The sequence below is a fragment of the Cyprinodon tularosa genome, unplaced genomic scaffold (assembly GCF_016077235.1).
Source record: "Cyprinodon tularosa strain WSP-4 unplaced genomic scaffold, ASM1607723v1 ctg232, whole genome shotgun sequence".
Lineage (NCBI taxonomy): Eukaryota > Metazoa > Chordata > Actinopteri > Cyprinodontiformes > Cyprinodontidae > Cyprinodon > Cyprinodon tularosa.
The window spans coordinates 323,090-339,101 of NW_024038870.1; the positions used below are offsets into that span (position 1 = coordinate 323,090).

Genomic DNA, 16,012 nt, shown 5'->3' on the forward strand with positions numbered 1-16,012 from the left:
GAGCATCTTCTAAGCTTTCCCCTCAAGACTTTAAGAGGTTGAGAAAAAAAACACAAAAAAACCCTACATTCAAAAATTCATCACCAGAAAACGTCTAGAAAGACATGAGGAACGGACAAGGCCTCTTTGTACAGGCTTATCATGAAGAGACCTTCAGTGCTTGGAACATTATAGCAAAACAAATGATCCGTTCAGAACCAGATTCCAGACGGAGATAACAGGCAGGGCATTCGTTGGACTCATTTGTGAGGAAAAATTGTTTCCATTCAAGATGTCAGGAGAGGATCTGCACAGATTAGAGCAAACCAGGAGGAAGCCTCGAGCAGCGGTGGTGAAATCGCTTGACAGCTGCGCTCCAGCCCGCCCGGCAGAAACACTTCTCTTTATTTGCCTGCTTTCCTCTCAGTTTACGCCGCTCGTTGCTGCAGCTGTGGCGATTGGAGCAAATCAGGATGTCCAGTTAGACATCTGTCCACCACTGCAGCGCTTTTAGTGTGCAACATGAGCTGAATGAAGTGGTGTTAATATGAAGAAGAAAAGGGAAGGGAAAATGCTTTGATCTACACCAGAGATCTACAGCTCCATCCCAGGGGGCCGGTGTCCCGCAGCTGTTTAATGCATCTATGTCTCAACACACCAATTATCAGCCCCTCAGCAGAGCTGGACTGTATGCAAGTGAGGCCATTCAACTACTTGCTTCCGGTGTGTAGGACAAGGGACACATTAACGGTACAGGACCCCGGGCCCTCAAGGATCTTGGAACAAGTCCACTGATGAAGCACGTAGGACAATCTTAGGGGATGATTCTATGGAAAGTCATGTAATTCATAAATAAATAAATACATAATTATAAATAAAATATCAATAAATATTACATAAAACAAATCAATGCCACCCAAATAGTAAACATATATTTTTAAAACTTACCCGCAGAGAATCATCCCACAGATGTTCAATGAATCAGGTCTGGGATTTGGATGGCCATTCCAGAACATTGTAATTGTTTCTCTGCATGAATGTCTGAGTAGATTTGGAGCGATGTTTTGGATTACTGTCTTCCTGAAATATCCATCCCCGGCGTGACTTCAACTTCCTAACTGATTCTTGAACATTATTCTCAACAATCTGCTGATATGGAGTGGATCCATACGACCCTCAACTCTAACAAGATTCCCAGCAGTTGCCAGCATTGGCAACGCAGCCCTAAAGCATGATGGAACCTCCACCAAATTTTACAGTGGGTAGCAAGTGCTTTTCTTGGAACGGTGTGTTTTTTTTTTGCCTCCATGAATAACGCCTTTTTTTATGAGCAAACAACTCGATCTTTGTTTCATCAGTCCACATGACCTTGTTCCAAAATGAAGCTGGCTTGTCAAAATGTACTTTTGCATACCTCAAGCTATTCTGTGTGTGGCGTGCTTGCAGAAAAGGCTTCTGTCGCAGCACTCTCCCATACAGCTTCTCCTGGTGCAAAGTGCACTGACTTGTTTAATGATGCACAGTGACACCATCTGCAGCAAGATGACCTTGCAGGTCTTTGGAGGTGGTCTTTGGGTTGTCCTTGACCATTCTCACCATTCTTCTTCTCAGCCTCTCTGATATTTTTCTTGGCCTGCCACTTCTGGGCTTAACAAGAACTGTCCCTGTGGTCTTCCATTTCCTTACTATGTTCCTTACAGTTTAAATCTCTGAGAAAACTTTTTGTATCCTTCCCCTGAAAGGCTATGTTAGACATCAGATCATTTGAGAATTGTTTTGAGGTGCCCATGATGAATCTTTAGAGGAGATTCAAACAGGAGAACAACTTGCAGCTGGCCACCTTAAATACATTTTCTCACAATTGGTTACACCTGGATATGAAGCTTAAATCTTAATGAACTTACCAAACCAATTTTATCTTTCAGTAAGTGAGTGAAAAGTAGTTAAGTATATTCAAATCAATAAAATGATTAGGGTACCCAACTTTTTACACCTGTCAAATTGTGTTTTAATGCATACTGCACATTTTCTGTTAGTCCAATAAACCTCATCAGTTATTAGATATATCAAACGGAAATAGCTGTTGCAAACACCCAAATATTTAGAAATAAAAATAATTAAGATTAATAGGGGCCCAAACGTTTTCATATGACTGTACATGCGTGGCTGAGATTAGTGCATTCAGCAGCTGTAACTTTAGATCACACAAATGACCATGCATTGCTGCTCCACCAAGGTGCCTTCAAGGACCACATGGGGGGCCCTCAGAGTCTTCTAAATAAAGAACAACCCACCAGTGGGCTAAGTTTGAAATTTTATTTTATTCTGTTGCTCTTCTTTTTAATCATTTATAGAGATTTCAAAATGACAATGTCTAAATAAACTTAGAAATTAACAGAAACAATAAAAATATGTTGATAATGAACAAAGTTTAGGCTAACGCTAAACCTTGCAGCTCATGGGTCAGTAATGGTCGCCCGTCCTACGTCTCGGTACCCTTGAAGTGGCCCTCAGCCTTAAAAAGGTTGGTGACCCCTGAGCTAGAGCAATGTCTAAATAATTGGTATCAGCCTTAAAAAAAAAAACTAATAGAAAGATACTTTTGAAGAGAATGTGTATCTTTAAGGTAAATCTACAACATGTATTTTCTGAGTTTTTAGAAGTAAACGCAAAACGAGACCTTGGTGTTCAAACATGAAAAGCCAGTACATGTAGATGTTGTGAAAAAAGGACACAGTCTGTCTCCTTTAATATCACACAGCACATACTGTACATTACAATAATAACTTCACAAAAAAACCCTGCAAACTTACCGCCTCACTGTGGACGGGGTGCACGGCAAAGAGCAGCGCCGCCAGCAGGCTGAAAGTCCTGTCCAGGAATAGTCGGCAAACCCGCAGGAAAAGGATGCAAACGACGGCGTGTAGAATGATATTCAGCAGATGATAGGAAGCTGCGCTGAGCTCACTGAAGAGGTAGTTCAGTCGGAAGGTGAGCACTGTTAGCGGTCTGTAAGACTTATGGCTCCGTTCCTGAAGAATGGGGGAGGTACATAATCAAGCGGTCAGATCACATTGTTACACTCATCAGATTAAGCTGCACCATCAACAGAAATTTTAACATTCAAGAATCAAACGATGCGGCTAAAGGATTTAAAGCAGTATAAGAGCAGGAGGGTTGTAACGGTTAATCACCTCAGCCATCGGCGTTCCCCAAAAGTCATTGAGGAACAGGTTGCCGAGAGGGGTCGAGGGCCGGAGGTCCTTGTTGTCGAGGATAGCGGAGACGTCGTCAAACACAAAGCCGCAGGACAGACTGTTCCAGTAGCAGCCCACCACCAGCCCGGTCAGAAGTAGAATCTCCTTCCACGACACGACAGCCATACCTGACCCCAACCGTCATGGATCACTGCAGAAGAAAATCAAACATTTAATTTATGATAAAAGGAAGTTTTCATTTAGAGCCGTATATTCCTAAAGATGTCTTGTCTGGCTTCTTTAGATTGAATATTGTGACGTTAAGTTTAGTGGACAGAGGGGTAAGGAGAGTAAACCAACCCATGGACCAACGGGACAGTCCACGGAAGTAGGGGAACAGCTCATTTCAAGAAAATACATTTCCCTCATCACATTCATTTTGATTTATTACTGAACATGTTTGTTTGAACCTGAATACCTCTGTCACATAAAGCACAACATAACTACAGATGGGCATTGAGAATTGATAGGAACTGGAATCGAAAAGAGGAATCCAGATGCCCAACCCCCAAAAATAACATTAATATGACACATTTTATGAGTTGAACTTTGTGACCTTATCCATCATTTTCAGTTGCAGGACACCTGCTGTAGTGGGTAAGCCCATAGTACACGATATCATCATGGTGTTAAAGATGCTTAAATAGATCCAACAGATGTTAATTTTTTTTTTTTTGCGTAGTCAATAGAACTACTCTTTAACTCTTCGAGTTATGTATAATAATTATACATAATACTTTTAATTAGGGCTGAAACAATCAGATTAATCATGATTAATCGACTATTGAAATAATAACAAACAGTATCAAATAGTAATCAATTAATCATTATTGATACCACACGTAGTGCATCTATTACCTGGAGTATACTGTAGAGGCTCTAAAACATGAGCGACCGACTTAGAGCAGTAATTATACCAAAATTGTAAAAACAAAACAAAACAAAACAAAAAACAATATGCAAACATTTTGCATTTAAGATAAAAAAAATATATTTTTCGTCCATCAATATGCTCTATCCAGAACTGCTGAAGAGAAAAAACTTTTATTTTCACCTGGTTTATATTCTTAAAAAAAATCTTTAAGGAACCTTTTTCTATCCAATTATTAGACTAAAACTAATCTTTCTTTATCCCTTGAGATTACTCCTTCAGGGAAATTCTGGTTCCAGTAGCTTATATAGAGTACAAAAAGTTAAAGCAAGTCACCATTAAAGATAAAAAAATATGACAGACTATATAAAAAGAGTGGATGAAGCATAAAAAAGAAAAAACTTGTAATGTCCTGGAATAAGTTTTTCTTGGATATAAGAAAAATCTGCAGAGAGCTAAGGGAAGACTACACAGTAATTGACTTTGGTTATTGCACTTGCACTGCAGAGACTTACTGACCATATAAACAAGTAAAAATTATACAGACTATACAGCAGCTGACTGACTTTACAGTGCAAATGCAATAACCTAAGTCAACTACTGTGTGCAAAAAAAAGCGCAAGTGCAAAAAGATAATCGACAGATTAATCGATTTGCAAAATAATCGTTAGTTGCAGCCCTACTTGTAATGTCGTAAACATTCTTTTGTTGTAAAAAATAAATTAAAAATCGAATTTTTCGGTTTTATGTTTTTCACCTGAACCTTTCAAACATGGGACATCAAAGAAGCTTTGACTTTCTATTGTGAAAACTCATCCGTTATCTGCTGTAACGGTAGAAATATATACATAAATAAAGTACATACATGAACACACACATATACACATATACTTTTCCAAAAGATAAAAAAATATACATATTTTTTTCTCTTATAAGCAAATGCAAATAGTTTATTAATCATTTAAATGTTCCCCTTAATACTATATTAATCACAATACCTCTTTGTTTTCTTTAAAACCAGAAGAGTTCTCTTCCTAATAAAATCCGTTTGATTTTACTTGGATAGGTTATTTTTATTTTCTACAAATTAAAGCAAGGGGCTGAACATCCACCCGGAAGAGTGATTCCTAATTCCCTCCTAGGAGTTGTAGTACAATACCTTACAGTACATTAACCATATAACCATTCCCATTTGCTCACACAGTGCAGTGAGGGGCTTATTTTAAAGTTGAAAATGAAAGTAGCCTCTAGATCATCAACATGTCGATCTGTTTCTCATTTGGGTTTAAATGCACACAGTAATCAAACCACACCTTTGCTGTCAAAACTCCAAACGAAAAGGGTGACACTTTAGGTCACCTGGTGAACAACAACAAACGCTTTTTTACTAAATGAATTAAACTATCTGGTTTCAAAAGACACAGCAGGACAAAGTGAGCGAGTATTAAGCGATTTTTATCAAGCCGCGATGTTTGCTAACGTCCCGTAGCGTTAGCAACTTTAGCAGGAAATGCTAACTAGGTTGCGACGAGTCTTAAAGAGGTTGAATACTGTGAGGGCTGAGTTCTGCCTTACCGAGGACACGTAAGAACAGAGAGGCGAGCTTCGGTTAAGTTTATGATAAAAACTCAAGACGGTGCAGGAGGCTTGGACTGACAGGGGGGTTTCATTTGTACCAGCTAGCTCAAACGCACCGCAGCTATCCCTTCCGGTGCGGAGGTGAGCGCGCGGGTTCAACAACATTAGCCAGGATAGGAATGGAAGAGCCCGCGGCTTGTTTGATCTTGTAGAAGCGCTCGCGCGACCTAAACCGATACAGCTTTGTTTTTCCACTTTACGCGGTTTTGTTCTTTTTCTCCCCCCCCCTACAGATTACTGTCCTTGTTTGTTTTTTATCTCCGCGTCACTGATGTTGTGAGAGCCGTAACCTAGCAGCAGCCAAAGCTTCACATCACGGACTCCTAAGGACAGTTTTTTTGTCGTCTCGGATTAATAGTCTGCTAAAATTTCCTCTTTAACCAAAGCCTTTATATCCAGCTAGTCATATTCCACTATACGGCTTAGAATTAACGTTTCGGAAGCGTAAATTTGTAATTGTTTTCGCCTCATAACTTTACTAGAAATAAAAATATGATATATAATTTAACCGAGCCCCTCTGGAAGCGCTGCACGCTTACAATTTAGATTTATTGGCTGTCTTTAAAACGTCCCCGTATCAAAATGCCGCCGTCCGCTCTCATATGGGAGAAAGTGTCTAAAATTGATCCGCAGACTCTTGACCAGTGTGAAAAAGACGAACTGGATGAAGTCTTCCGCGTTTTTGTTGCGGTAATTCTTTATTGTTTACATTTTACAGCATGTTCACAGACCTCTGCTCAGTGTCTTCTGCCTGATAGATTTATTTGTTTAATAGGCAGAGAAGAAGACCCACCAAATAGTGACTGAATGTAAAAAGAGTAGTGTTAAAATTGATCTTTATTGATCATTAAAGCTGAAGGCATTCTAATCCAATCTATAGGTCTATCTAGAGACAGGGGCGAAGCTAGATTGGGGGCCAGGGGTGGCCATGGCCACCCTTAGCCAATCATTGGCCACACCTGTGGCCACCCCTACCATTTATTTCCCTCTAATACAGAGGTAGCAGCAGTAATACTCTCAAGGGAAATTTTTAAAACATTAACATTTTTCATAAATTAATTACTTGACAACAAAAACAATGTGACTAATATTAAAGATGATAAGTACAGATTTCATGCTCTTTTCAGAACTAGATTCTGTGTTTCATGGGGCGAAGAGAAAACGATGTGTCTCTGAAAGTCATCCAGGAGTCTTGAGTGAAATCATAGATAAATAACTATTTTAATAAAAACTTAATAATCAATTTGTGTATATATTATTACTTGTAAATATCAATTTTATGCAGAATAATTGTTGATAAAAGTAGGTAAGTAATGACAAAGGAAGAGATGTCTGCCCCAGAACTCAAACCTGAAAGAATTTGACCCACTATACCTTTTATCCAGAAAGCACGGATGTTTTAATATATGTGTCTATTTGTTAGCAAAGGCTGTAGGAAAGTATAGTTTGTCTTTATTTCGAAAATATAGATCTGCTTGTTAATTTTCCTGTTGCAACAGTGTAGATTGACCCTGAGGTTCTGGTGCCTATCTACTTTCGGCTACCCCTCAGTGTACATTGGTTACTGCCTGGCCACCCTTATAGAACTTCTCTGGCTATGCCTCTGCTAGATAAATATTCCCTTAAACCATAAATATAATCGGGGTGGGGGGAATTTTGTTCCACTGTTCAAAGCACAAAGCATGTTTTGTAAATGGAAATAAAAAAAAAATGCAATACAGTAAAAATGTCAAAGAAATGTTTTAAGCAATGACAGACTGGCGACCTGTCCAGGGTGTACCCCACCATTCCCCTTAGCCTGCATGAGATAGGCACCAGCACCAAACGACCCTGATGGAATAACCGGTAGAAAATGGATGCTTTATTTTTCTGAGATTTGATGTAATTTTTTTTTTTTTTTTTTTTTACAAATTTTATATCTTCAATATTATCCAAGTTCCTTTTTTTTGCAGGGGAAGTTTTACAAATTGCACTATTTCAAAATTGCGTTTCAGAGATAATAGTCTCTTTACTCCAAGTCCATTACAACTGCTTGCTGTTGTTGAACATGTAACGTTGTTGCTAGAGTCCATTAGTTAGACTAGTAGAAATGCTTTCCAGTCTTCTTTAAATCTCTGTTTGCTGTTATGGTCACAAAGTCTGGCAAAGAGACACTGGAGTCTGAGATATGATTCTGCAGCCAAGTTTCAGTAAAACACAATATGCTGCATTGCTGATATTCCACTGGGTCCTTGTTGGGCTTGGAGGTCTTCTAAATTGTTTCCAAAAGATCTCACGTTGCCCTTAATGATTGCTGGAAGAGATGGCTTAAATGTCTTCTTTCTCACTTCTCCTTGCTCCTGCTCTGCATCCCTGGCATCTCCTTTTCAAATCAGCTAATAATTGCAGAAGTAGTCGAAGTTTTAGTTTTAGAGATGTTAATGAGCTGCTCACGGGTATAAAAAAACAACAACAATTTGCTATGATTTCTTTGATATCGAAAAAGTATCCAAAAATAAAAAATCAGTTAAAATCCTCCCAGGTACGCAGAATCTTTCAAAAAAAATCCTGGCTCCAGGTGGTAATCTGAATCATCATCAAATGTAATAAGTAGTTTCTAGTCACAATATGAAACTTCCCTGAAAATTCCAGCAAAATCCATCCATAACCTTTTTAGTTATTTTGAAAAAAAACCCCAAAAAGAACAGACGAAGTAACGGTGATTAAAAAGCAACCTCCTTGGCAGAAGTAATTATATAATTTGTAAAAGGAGATCTGAAAAACAAATTCAAAAATATTAAATATGTACAACAACCATTTAAAAATTTTCAGAAAAAATACTTTTGAAAAAAATGAAATCCAAAAAAAAGAAACATTTTTGAAAAAAAATAAAATTTGCAAAAATACTCAATACCTTTTACTGAAAACATAAATTCTTCTTGATAGTTTTTTTTTTTTGTTTTTTAAATAAAATGTAAGAAAAGTGCTTATTTGGATTTCCATTTAAAAAATGTGCTTTTTGCTTGTGAAAAAAATCCAAACAAAATTCCCTCCATAGGTATCGATTTCAATTTGAAGAATAGATTCAATTGCGATTTAGAAACAATTCTTTTTGATGCGACCCGAATCTCAAATTAATTTACTGGTATTCAAAAAAAAATTTTTAAACACTTATTAGAATTACATGAGCTTGTAGTTATGCCACATTCTTTTATTATATTAACATTTAACAGCAAACTAATAAAGTAGTTGTAGTTATTGGTCACTGTAAGAACAGTAGAAAATGCATTCATTTAAAAATTAATCTTTGTTTATATGAATTTGTCTAGGAATTAATATGTGAGCGAAATCACAATTAAAAAAATATTTATGTTTTATGATAAAGAGTTTCTCTGTACAATCTGAGCATGTTTGTGATTTTTATATAACTGTATTGTTATATAAATATATATGTTTCCAGTTTTGACTGCTTCATTATTAACATTTTCATCTAAAATCTATATTTCCCATGCAGACAAAGGAATGGGAGGTGAAGGATAAAGCTACAGAGAACATTACTCGAGTCCTCCGGCTGGGCCAGGCCTTGTTAAAGGTGTCAGGTTTTGTTATTTCTACATTCTGCTCTCTCCTGTGCACATCTGTTTTCTAACCTGCAGGCTTGATTTACAGTGCTTTGCCAAAGTGTTCAGCGTCCTTTAACTTTTCGACCTTTTGCCATATCTCAGGCTTCAAACATAAAGATATAACATTTTAGTGTTTTGTGAATAATCAACAAGATGGACACAATCATGAAGTGGAACAAAAAGTGTAGTTAATACTTTGTAGCTTTACCTTTTTTTTGCGATTACTTCTTGGAATATGTCTCGATCAGTTTTGCACATCGAGAAACTGAGATTTTTGCCCAATCTTCCATTTAAAACAGCTGGAGCTCAGTGGGGTTGGATGGAGAGTGTTTGTGAACAGCAGTTTTCAGTTCTTTACAGATTTTCGATTGGGTTCCGGTCTGGACTTTGACTAGGCCATTCTAACACCTGGATATGTTTATTTGTGAGCCATTGATTGTAGATTTAGCTTTGTGTTTTGGATCATCGTCTTGTTGGAAGATATATTTCTGTCCCAGTCTTTTGCAGATTTCCAAAAGTTTTCTTCCAGAATGCTCCTGTATTTGGGTCTATCCATCTTATCACTCTTAAACAACTCCCCTATCCCTGCTGAAGAAAAGCATGCCCAAGCATGATGCTGCCACCTCCATGTTTGACAGTGGGGATGGTGTGTTAAGGATGATGAGCTTTCTTTTACACCAAGCAAAACGTTTGACAATGTTGCAAAAAAGTATGATTTTGGTTTCATCTGCCCAGAGCACCGTCTTCCACATGTTTGCTCCCAGGTGGCTTGTAGCTAACCTTAATTAAGACTTTGTATTAATTAAATACAAAGTCCAATACAAAGTAATATTAATATCTTTAAAAAAGTCTTTATACCATAAATGTGTGCAGTATACGACCGATTGTTGTCCTATGGACAGAGTCTCCCAGCTCAGCCGCAGATCTCTGCAGGTCATCCAGAGTGATCAAGGACCTCTCAGCTGCATCTCTGATCAGTCCTCTGCTTGTTTGAGCTGAAAGTTTAGAGGGACGGCTGTCTTTGTAGATTCTCAGTGGTCTGATGCTCCTTCCATTTCAATATTATCACTTGCACAGTGCTCCATGGGATGTTTAGAGCGTGGGAAATCTTTTGTATCCAAATCCGGCTCCAAACTTCTCAAAAACAGTATCTCATACCTTTCTGGTGTGTTCCTTGTTCTTCATGATGGTCTCTGTTCTTTAAACCTACCTCTGAGACTCACAGAGCAGGTGCATTTATATGGATACTTGATTACACATGGGTGGATTCTATGTATCATCAGCAGTCATTTTGGTCAACATTGGATCGTTCAGAGATCCTCATTGAACTTCTGGAGAGAGTTTTGCACTGAAAGTAAAGGGGCCGATTCATTTTCCACACCCCAAAACAAAAAGAGCCATGATTGCATTCCACCTGTTGTTTTTCTCAAAAAAATACAATTTTATATCTTTATGTTAAAGTCACAAACGTGGCAAAAGGTAAAAAACTTCAGGGGGGCCAAGTACTTTCGCAAGAGACTGTATATCAAAAAGAAAGAACATTTCCTATAAAGTCTATAGCATTGCGAGGGATGGTTGTCAGGGACTACTTTGCTCATGGACGAGCTTATTTCTGTGTGTTGGTTTGAGCTCTCTGGTCTCTTCTCTTACTCCACCTTTAGATTAAAGAACGGGAAGTTAAAATTCACGAAAGCTTTATCGATGAAATTTGTTTACAACACGTCAAAACTGGTGAGTAGGAAGGCTCCAATGCATAGACGCATACTTTTCATAAAACACATCTGAAGATTTTTAAATCCAATTTTTTTTTTTCTCCAGAGAATGATCTTCGAGCAAAGGTGTCCAAGCTTGAACAAGAGAGCAAGGTAAGAATGGATTACTTATTTAATAAAATGACAGAGAAAGAAAAGTTTTTAAAAAATAATGTTGAAGTTTTAATTTTCTGTTCAGGGTGTAGGAGGAACACTTTCCTGCTGCATTTATTTTTTCCCGTGTGATAAAATATCCCCCCCCTTTCGCCTTATTGGTCACCTTTGCCAGCAATAACTTCAAGCGTTTGTTTTCTGTGTGACTTTATCAGCCCTCTGGAGTGCAGAGGAATTTTGGCGCTCTTTCTTTAAAGCATTTTTTTTTATTACATACTGTAAAATGAAATCCTAGAATTTGAAGACTTTATACACACTTCTTACTGTGTTAAGTCAGCAGGGTGTATGAGCGCCGTTAGTCTGTTATTAGTGGGTGGATATAAACACTTGTACAGAGCATGTACAGAGCCTTAGGAAGGTAAACATGCCTTTTTAACCTTACCTCATTTAGTCACAGTACAACCACAAAATTCATGGTTCAATTGTATTTAACCTGCATAGTTAGGATTATTATAAAAATAACCATGTATAAGAATCCTGCTAAATAAGAGATTCAGCTATGACATGTATATATATAGATATATATATAGATATATATCTATATATAGGTCTCAGTATGGAGTGAATTTATTTTTGCAAAGATCAAACCTATTTAGTAATTACAAATAAAAAAAAAGAAACACTTTTTGTTAATGGAAACATAAAAGCTATCAAGAAAGAAAACTGAAAATTGTCTTGATTAAAAAAAAAAAGGTTTAAGAGCTGCTTTGTTGTTTTCTCAGATGTAATATAATTTTTTTTTATTCTAAAAAAACCTAATATATTTATACTTTATGTTACGCCAGATTTACACTTTTTCGAAATTGGATCCTCTCAAAAAGGCTTTAAAATTTTACATTAAAAACCATTTTTTATATTTTGTTTAAGATTTAGTTTTGCAAACTTCATCCTTTTTTAATAAAGTTTTAAAAATAACAGAAGTTGCGTTCAAGTTGAGCTAGATTTGCGAGGTCTGATCGAGGTTGGTCTGTTCGCGGAGCCAGTTAGATCTCCATCTGACTAGCTCCTGTCTGCACCTGATGTCAGGAGCATCTGAGACTTCAATAGATCAGAACAGGATCAGCTGTCTCAGGCAGACGCTGCAGTTGATCAGTGGAGGACTCATCTCACAGAGCATGATGGGAAAAAGCCCTCTTATCACCAGTCAACAGACAGGTTATTGGAAGTTTTTCTCAACAGACAGGTGATTGTCAATAAAAACACCCCTGTATGCCCTCTCTATCCTTCCAATTTGAATTTATTTATTCAAAATATGCATCTATAAGAGGAGCAAATATGAGATTAGTGAAAACACATTTCCAGTGGTCTGGATGGATGTTTTTGATGGCTTTGTTTTGGTCACATCTATTGGAAGCGTTTGTATGGGGCTTAAGAGGAAGAGAACGAGATCTGTGAAACGCAATTTGAAAAGGATTCAAGTCATAAAATCAAATCTGAATAAAAAAAGAACTTTAAAATATAAAGTTTGTAAAAAAAAAAAAAAAAGAACATTTAAAAGTATTAAGTTTGAGACAATGAAATAACTCAATCTAGTGTGGACCAATATCAGCACTTAAAAGTGTTAATTAAGGACACATTCAGCTCCCTGGGAGCTGAATTAAATTCAAATTTTCTGTTTTTGATTCATGCTAATATTTAATCAGATGCATAGGTTACATTGTATACCTAAACCTGCAACATTGTTATCATATTGGGAAGGAAAAAGTTGTATCTGGACACCCCTAACTACAAACACACACAATACTTTCATATGTTTATTTCTAAAATCGAAATGTAATCTTTTTTTATTCATCATGAAAAAATTATTTTCTCTATTAATGGAAATGAGCTGAAATTTATGTTGTAATGTGAGGGGCAAAAAAAAAAAAAAACAGTTGAAGGGATCTAAATACTTACATTAGGCACAGGAGACCACCTTTGTTGTGCATCTAACTTGAGGACATGTTTTACCTCTCTTCAAGAGGGCCGAATCTTTCAGCCAATCACTGATTGTAACCTTGGCTGTGATGGGATTGGCTGTAGTGACCACTGCAGGAGAGCACCTAAGAAGATTACAGCTAATTCCATGCATGCTCTCAGCATTTACTTCTTATTTCAAACAGATTGAAACTGATGTATTGACATTTTTTGGCTTTAGAAAATGCAATCTTTCTGTTTATTTAAAAATGAAATTAATCCTTGTTTGACCACATAACAAAGCTCAGCTGCATTTTGGATCTGTAATCAGGCGAAGGTGACGAGAGACTGAGGTGGGGCCTGTTTGTTTAGTTTTTTCTTTTTTTCTCTGTCTCGTTTCCGATCCACAAGGCTCAGCAGCTCGGCACCGGGCCAGACAGCCGCTTTCTCAGGGATGAGATTCGGCAGCTCGAGGCTCAGCTGGAGCAACGGGAGAAGGAATTGACCCATTTAAAGAAAGACATGGGCAAGGAAAAGAAAACAAATGAAGAGGTATGAGTGTGCCTCCCCCAGTACCCGGTTAATCCTCCTGTGTGGTTTCCATACTGTGTTGTTGTTTGGTCCATTTAAACACCTGCTGTTAAAGGGGACTGTTTGGTTACTCTTGCAACACATCTCAGTCATTTATAGGTAACCACATACAAATTATATGTTTTGATTAAACTCTGAAATATACACATAAATCTTAGAATATCACTTTCTTTTACATTTCTTAATTAACTGAAACTGGGCTTGCAATATCCCATTTGTGGCAAAACATTTCTGTGCCTTTTTTATTCCTAGTTGATTGCACGGATGGAGGAGGCTGAGGGCGAGGTGAAAAAGTTGAAAAGAGAGGTGAGCAGTGGCTGCAAAGACATCAGAGACGTCCTTCCATTCCCTTCTCCTGTGTCCTCTCCTTTCCTTACCTCCCTTTGAAATTCTGCCTCATTTCATATGTTCTTTATTTGTTCTGTTCTTTTTTTTGCCTTGTTCTCCTCCGTTGGATAGTTGAAAAAATCTAAGAGGAAGGTAAGATAACGTAGGAAATGTAGTGAGGTCAGAATAGATTAGTTAAACTTAAGACTCATTAAACATCTGGGTCTGCCATTGCTGCTGAAACTGATCAAGGATACACAGAAAGAAAACAATGTCACTCAGACCTTTGTGGAATCAGTATGAAGTCTGCCAAAAGTGCACAAGAGTAATAAATACTCATACAGTATAAGCAGATTTATTTAAAACACACACACTTAAACTAGTCACACCTATTTTAAGTTTTATACATGCAAATTCAATGCAATGAGTCACTCTGCATCACTCTGTTAACACCAAACCAAAAATACAGCATATTTGCACCATATACATGCTCTGAACTTCCATATCAGTGTGTTTTTTGCACCATGTTCTTTCTCCCACACTGTTTACATTTGATCACTGCTGCACTTTATGGAATGGAAACGTCCATATGCTGTCTGAGAAGCTGTACCAAACAAAATTTTGTGTTGTATACACTGTTTATAAAAGGACATGAAAAGTTGTCTAAGTCTTTTGTTAATTTTGTCCTTTTGAGGAAGGAATCAAGCTGAGAAAGTAAATTGCCTTTGATTTGCTACTTTTCAGGAAATCCCACCTCTTAGCACAGCTGATAGCTGCTCTCTTAAAGAAGTGAATTCTGACTTCATATTAAAAACCATCGTTGTCATCATTTGAAAGATCAATTAAGCGAAGTCCTAATTAAAGATATAGTAGAGGATTTTCGTGAATTTTTGAAAAGACCTCCGCTTTAAAAAAAAAATGCACACGCACAACCCTGTACCCGCTCCTGAGACTGAACGCCTATTAACCGCTTGCGTAAGCATGCAGGAGCCCATTTCTCCTCATACACGCTCTGTTTACAAGATGCTTTTTGCACCACTCATTCATGCTTACTTTCCACTTTTTTGGATGATTCACCCGGAAAAAGAACATCCTCCATAATAACTTTAAGTAACTTGGTTTAACACAATCATGAATGCGTTCTGAAAGCAGTAGCAACATGCTCTAAAATGATTGGTTAAATTTGGAACTCAATTGAGCTAAGCTAACATTAGCATTACTGTTTAGGCCAGGCCTAACAAAACCTGCAGGAGATTGGCCCTTGAGGGCTGACTTTGGGCCAGACTTGTTTACACAGCAGAAAATGAGGTTTGGATGAACCGTTGATTATAGCTAAACACATATATTTTCATTTTAATCAGTTAAGCATTTTCTCTTAACGGTAGCGTCCTGCAACTTGGAGGAAAAAAATTACTCTCCCAAGAGGAGGGACTTTTCCTAAAAAGTAGGCAATCACGGGCTGTTTACTTTCTCTGGTTAGCTCCAGCCTCAATGTGACAAACGTTGACATGAGCCTCAAAAACAGATCCAAACATGAGTGAAAGATAATGCAGAAGCAAAAAAAGCAAGCAAGGAGAACAAAGGAGGAGCTCAGACCTGTGAGATATTATGGTCATCATGTTGTTGAATCTGCACATTCTGCATAATTATTTTAATAAAACCGCTTGAATGAGTATGCTAATGTATTTATTGATCCTGACTTCATATTAAAGCCTATGAGTCCACTATGATGTAACCCTTGCTTGATCCCAGTCTAACCGTGCAGAGGCCCGCCTGGTGCATTAGGGGACCTTGCATAAAGTATGGTGCTGCCAGACCTCTTCCACATTGAATGGAACTCTGCGTTTACATTTGTTAGATGCTTGCGGTTCTAAATACTATGGAATTAGAATAGGAGGAAAAGCATTTTAAGATATACATAGTAAA

At 37.5% G+C, this 16,012-nt stretch overlaps 2 protein-coding genes across 3 annotated transcripts in view; one reads left to right on the plus strand and one right to left on the minus strand.

Annotated features, from left to right (window-relative positions):
- tmtc3 (transmembrane O-mannosyltransferase targeting cadherins 3) overlaps nucleotides 1–5,846 on the minus strand; it is a 56,919-nt gene extending 51,073 nt beyond the window's left edge. Inside the window, exons 1-3 of the mRNA XM_038286930.1 lie at nucleotides 5,683–5,846; nucleotides 3,174–3,387; nucleotides 2,793–3,011 (exon numbers count right to left, since the gene is read on the minus strand). Of these exons, the coding sequence (XP_038142858.1) occupies nucleotides 2,793–3,011; nucleotides 3,174–3,362 (408 nt within the window). The 5' untranslated portion in view covers nucleotides 3,363–3,387; nucleotides 5,683–5,846. The remainder of the gene's footprint in view (nucleotides 1–2,792; nucleotides 3,012–3,173; nucleotides 3,388–5,682) is intronic.
- A 250-nt stretch (nucleotides 5,847–6,096) lies between these two features.
- cep290 (centrosomal protein 290) overlaps nucleotides 6,097–16,012 on the plus strand; it is a 92,581-nt gene continuing 82,665 nt past the window's right edge. Inside the window, exons 1-7 of one of the 2 annotated variants that reach the window (XM_038286915.1) lie at nucleotides 6,097–6,435; nucleotides 9,239–9,316; nucleotides 11,009–11,078; nucleotides 11,166–11,212; nucleotides 13,580–13,720; nucleotides 14,012–14,065; nucleotides 14,219–14,239. In XM_038286915.1, the coding sequence (XP_038142843.1) occupies nucleotides 6,328–6,435; nucleotides 9,239–9,316; nucleotides 11,009–11,078; nucleotides 11,166–11,212; nucleotides 13,580–13,720; nucleotides 14,012–14,065; nucleotides 14,219–14,239 (519 nt within the window). In that variant the 5' untranslated portion in view covers nucleotides 6,097–6,327. The remainder of the gene's footprint in view (nucleotides 6,436–9,238; nucleotides 9,317–11,008; nucleotides 11,079–11,165; nucleotides 11,213–13,579; nucleotides 13,721–14,011; nucleotides 14,066–14,218; nucleotides 14,240–16,012) is intronic. The other variant, XM_038286916.1, reaches the window with a different exon arrangement.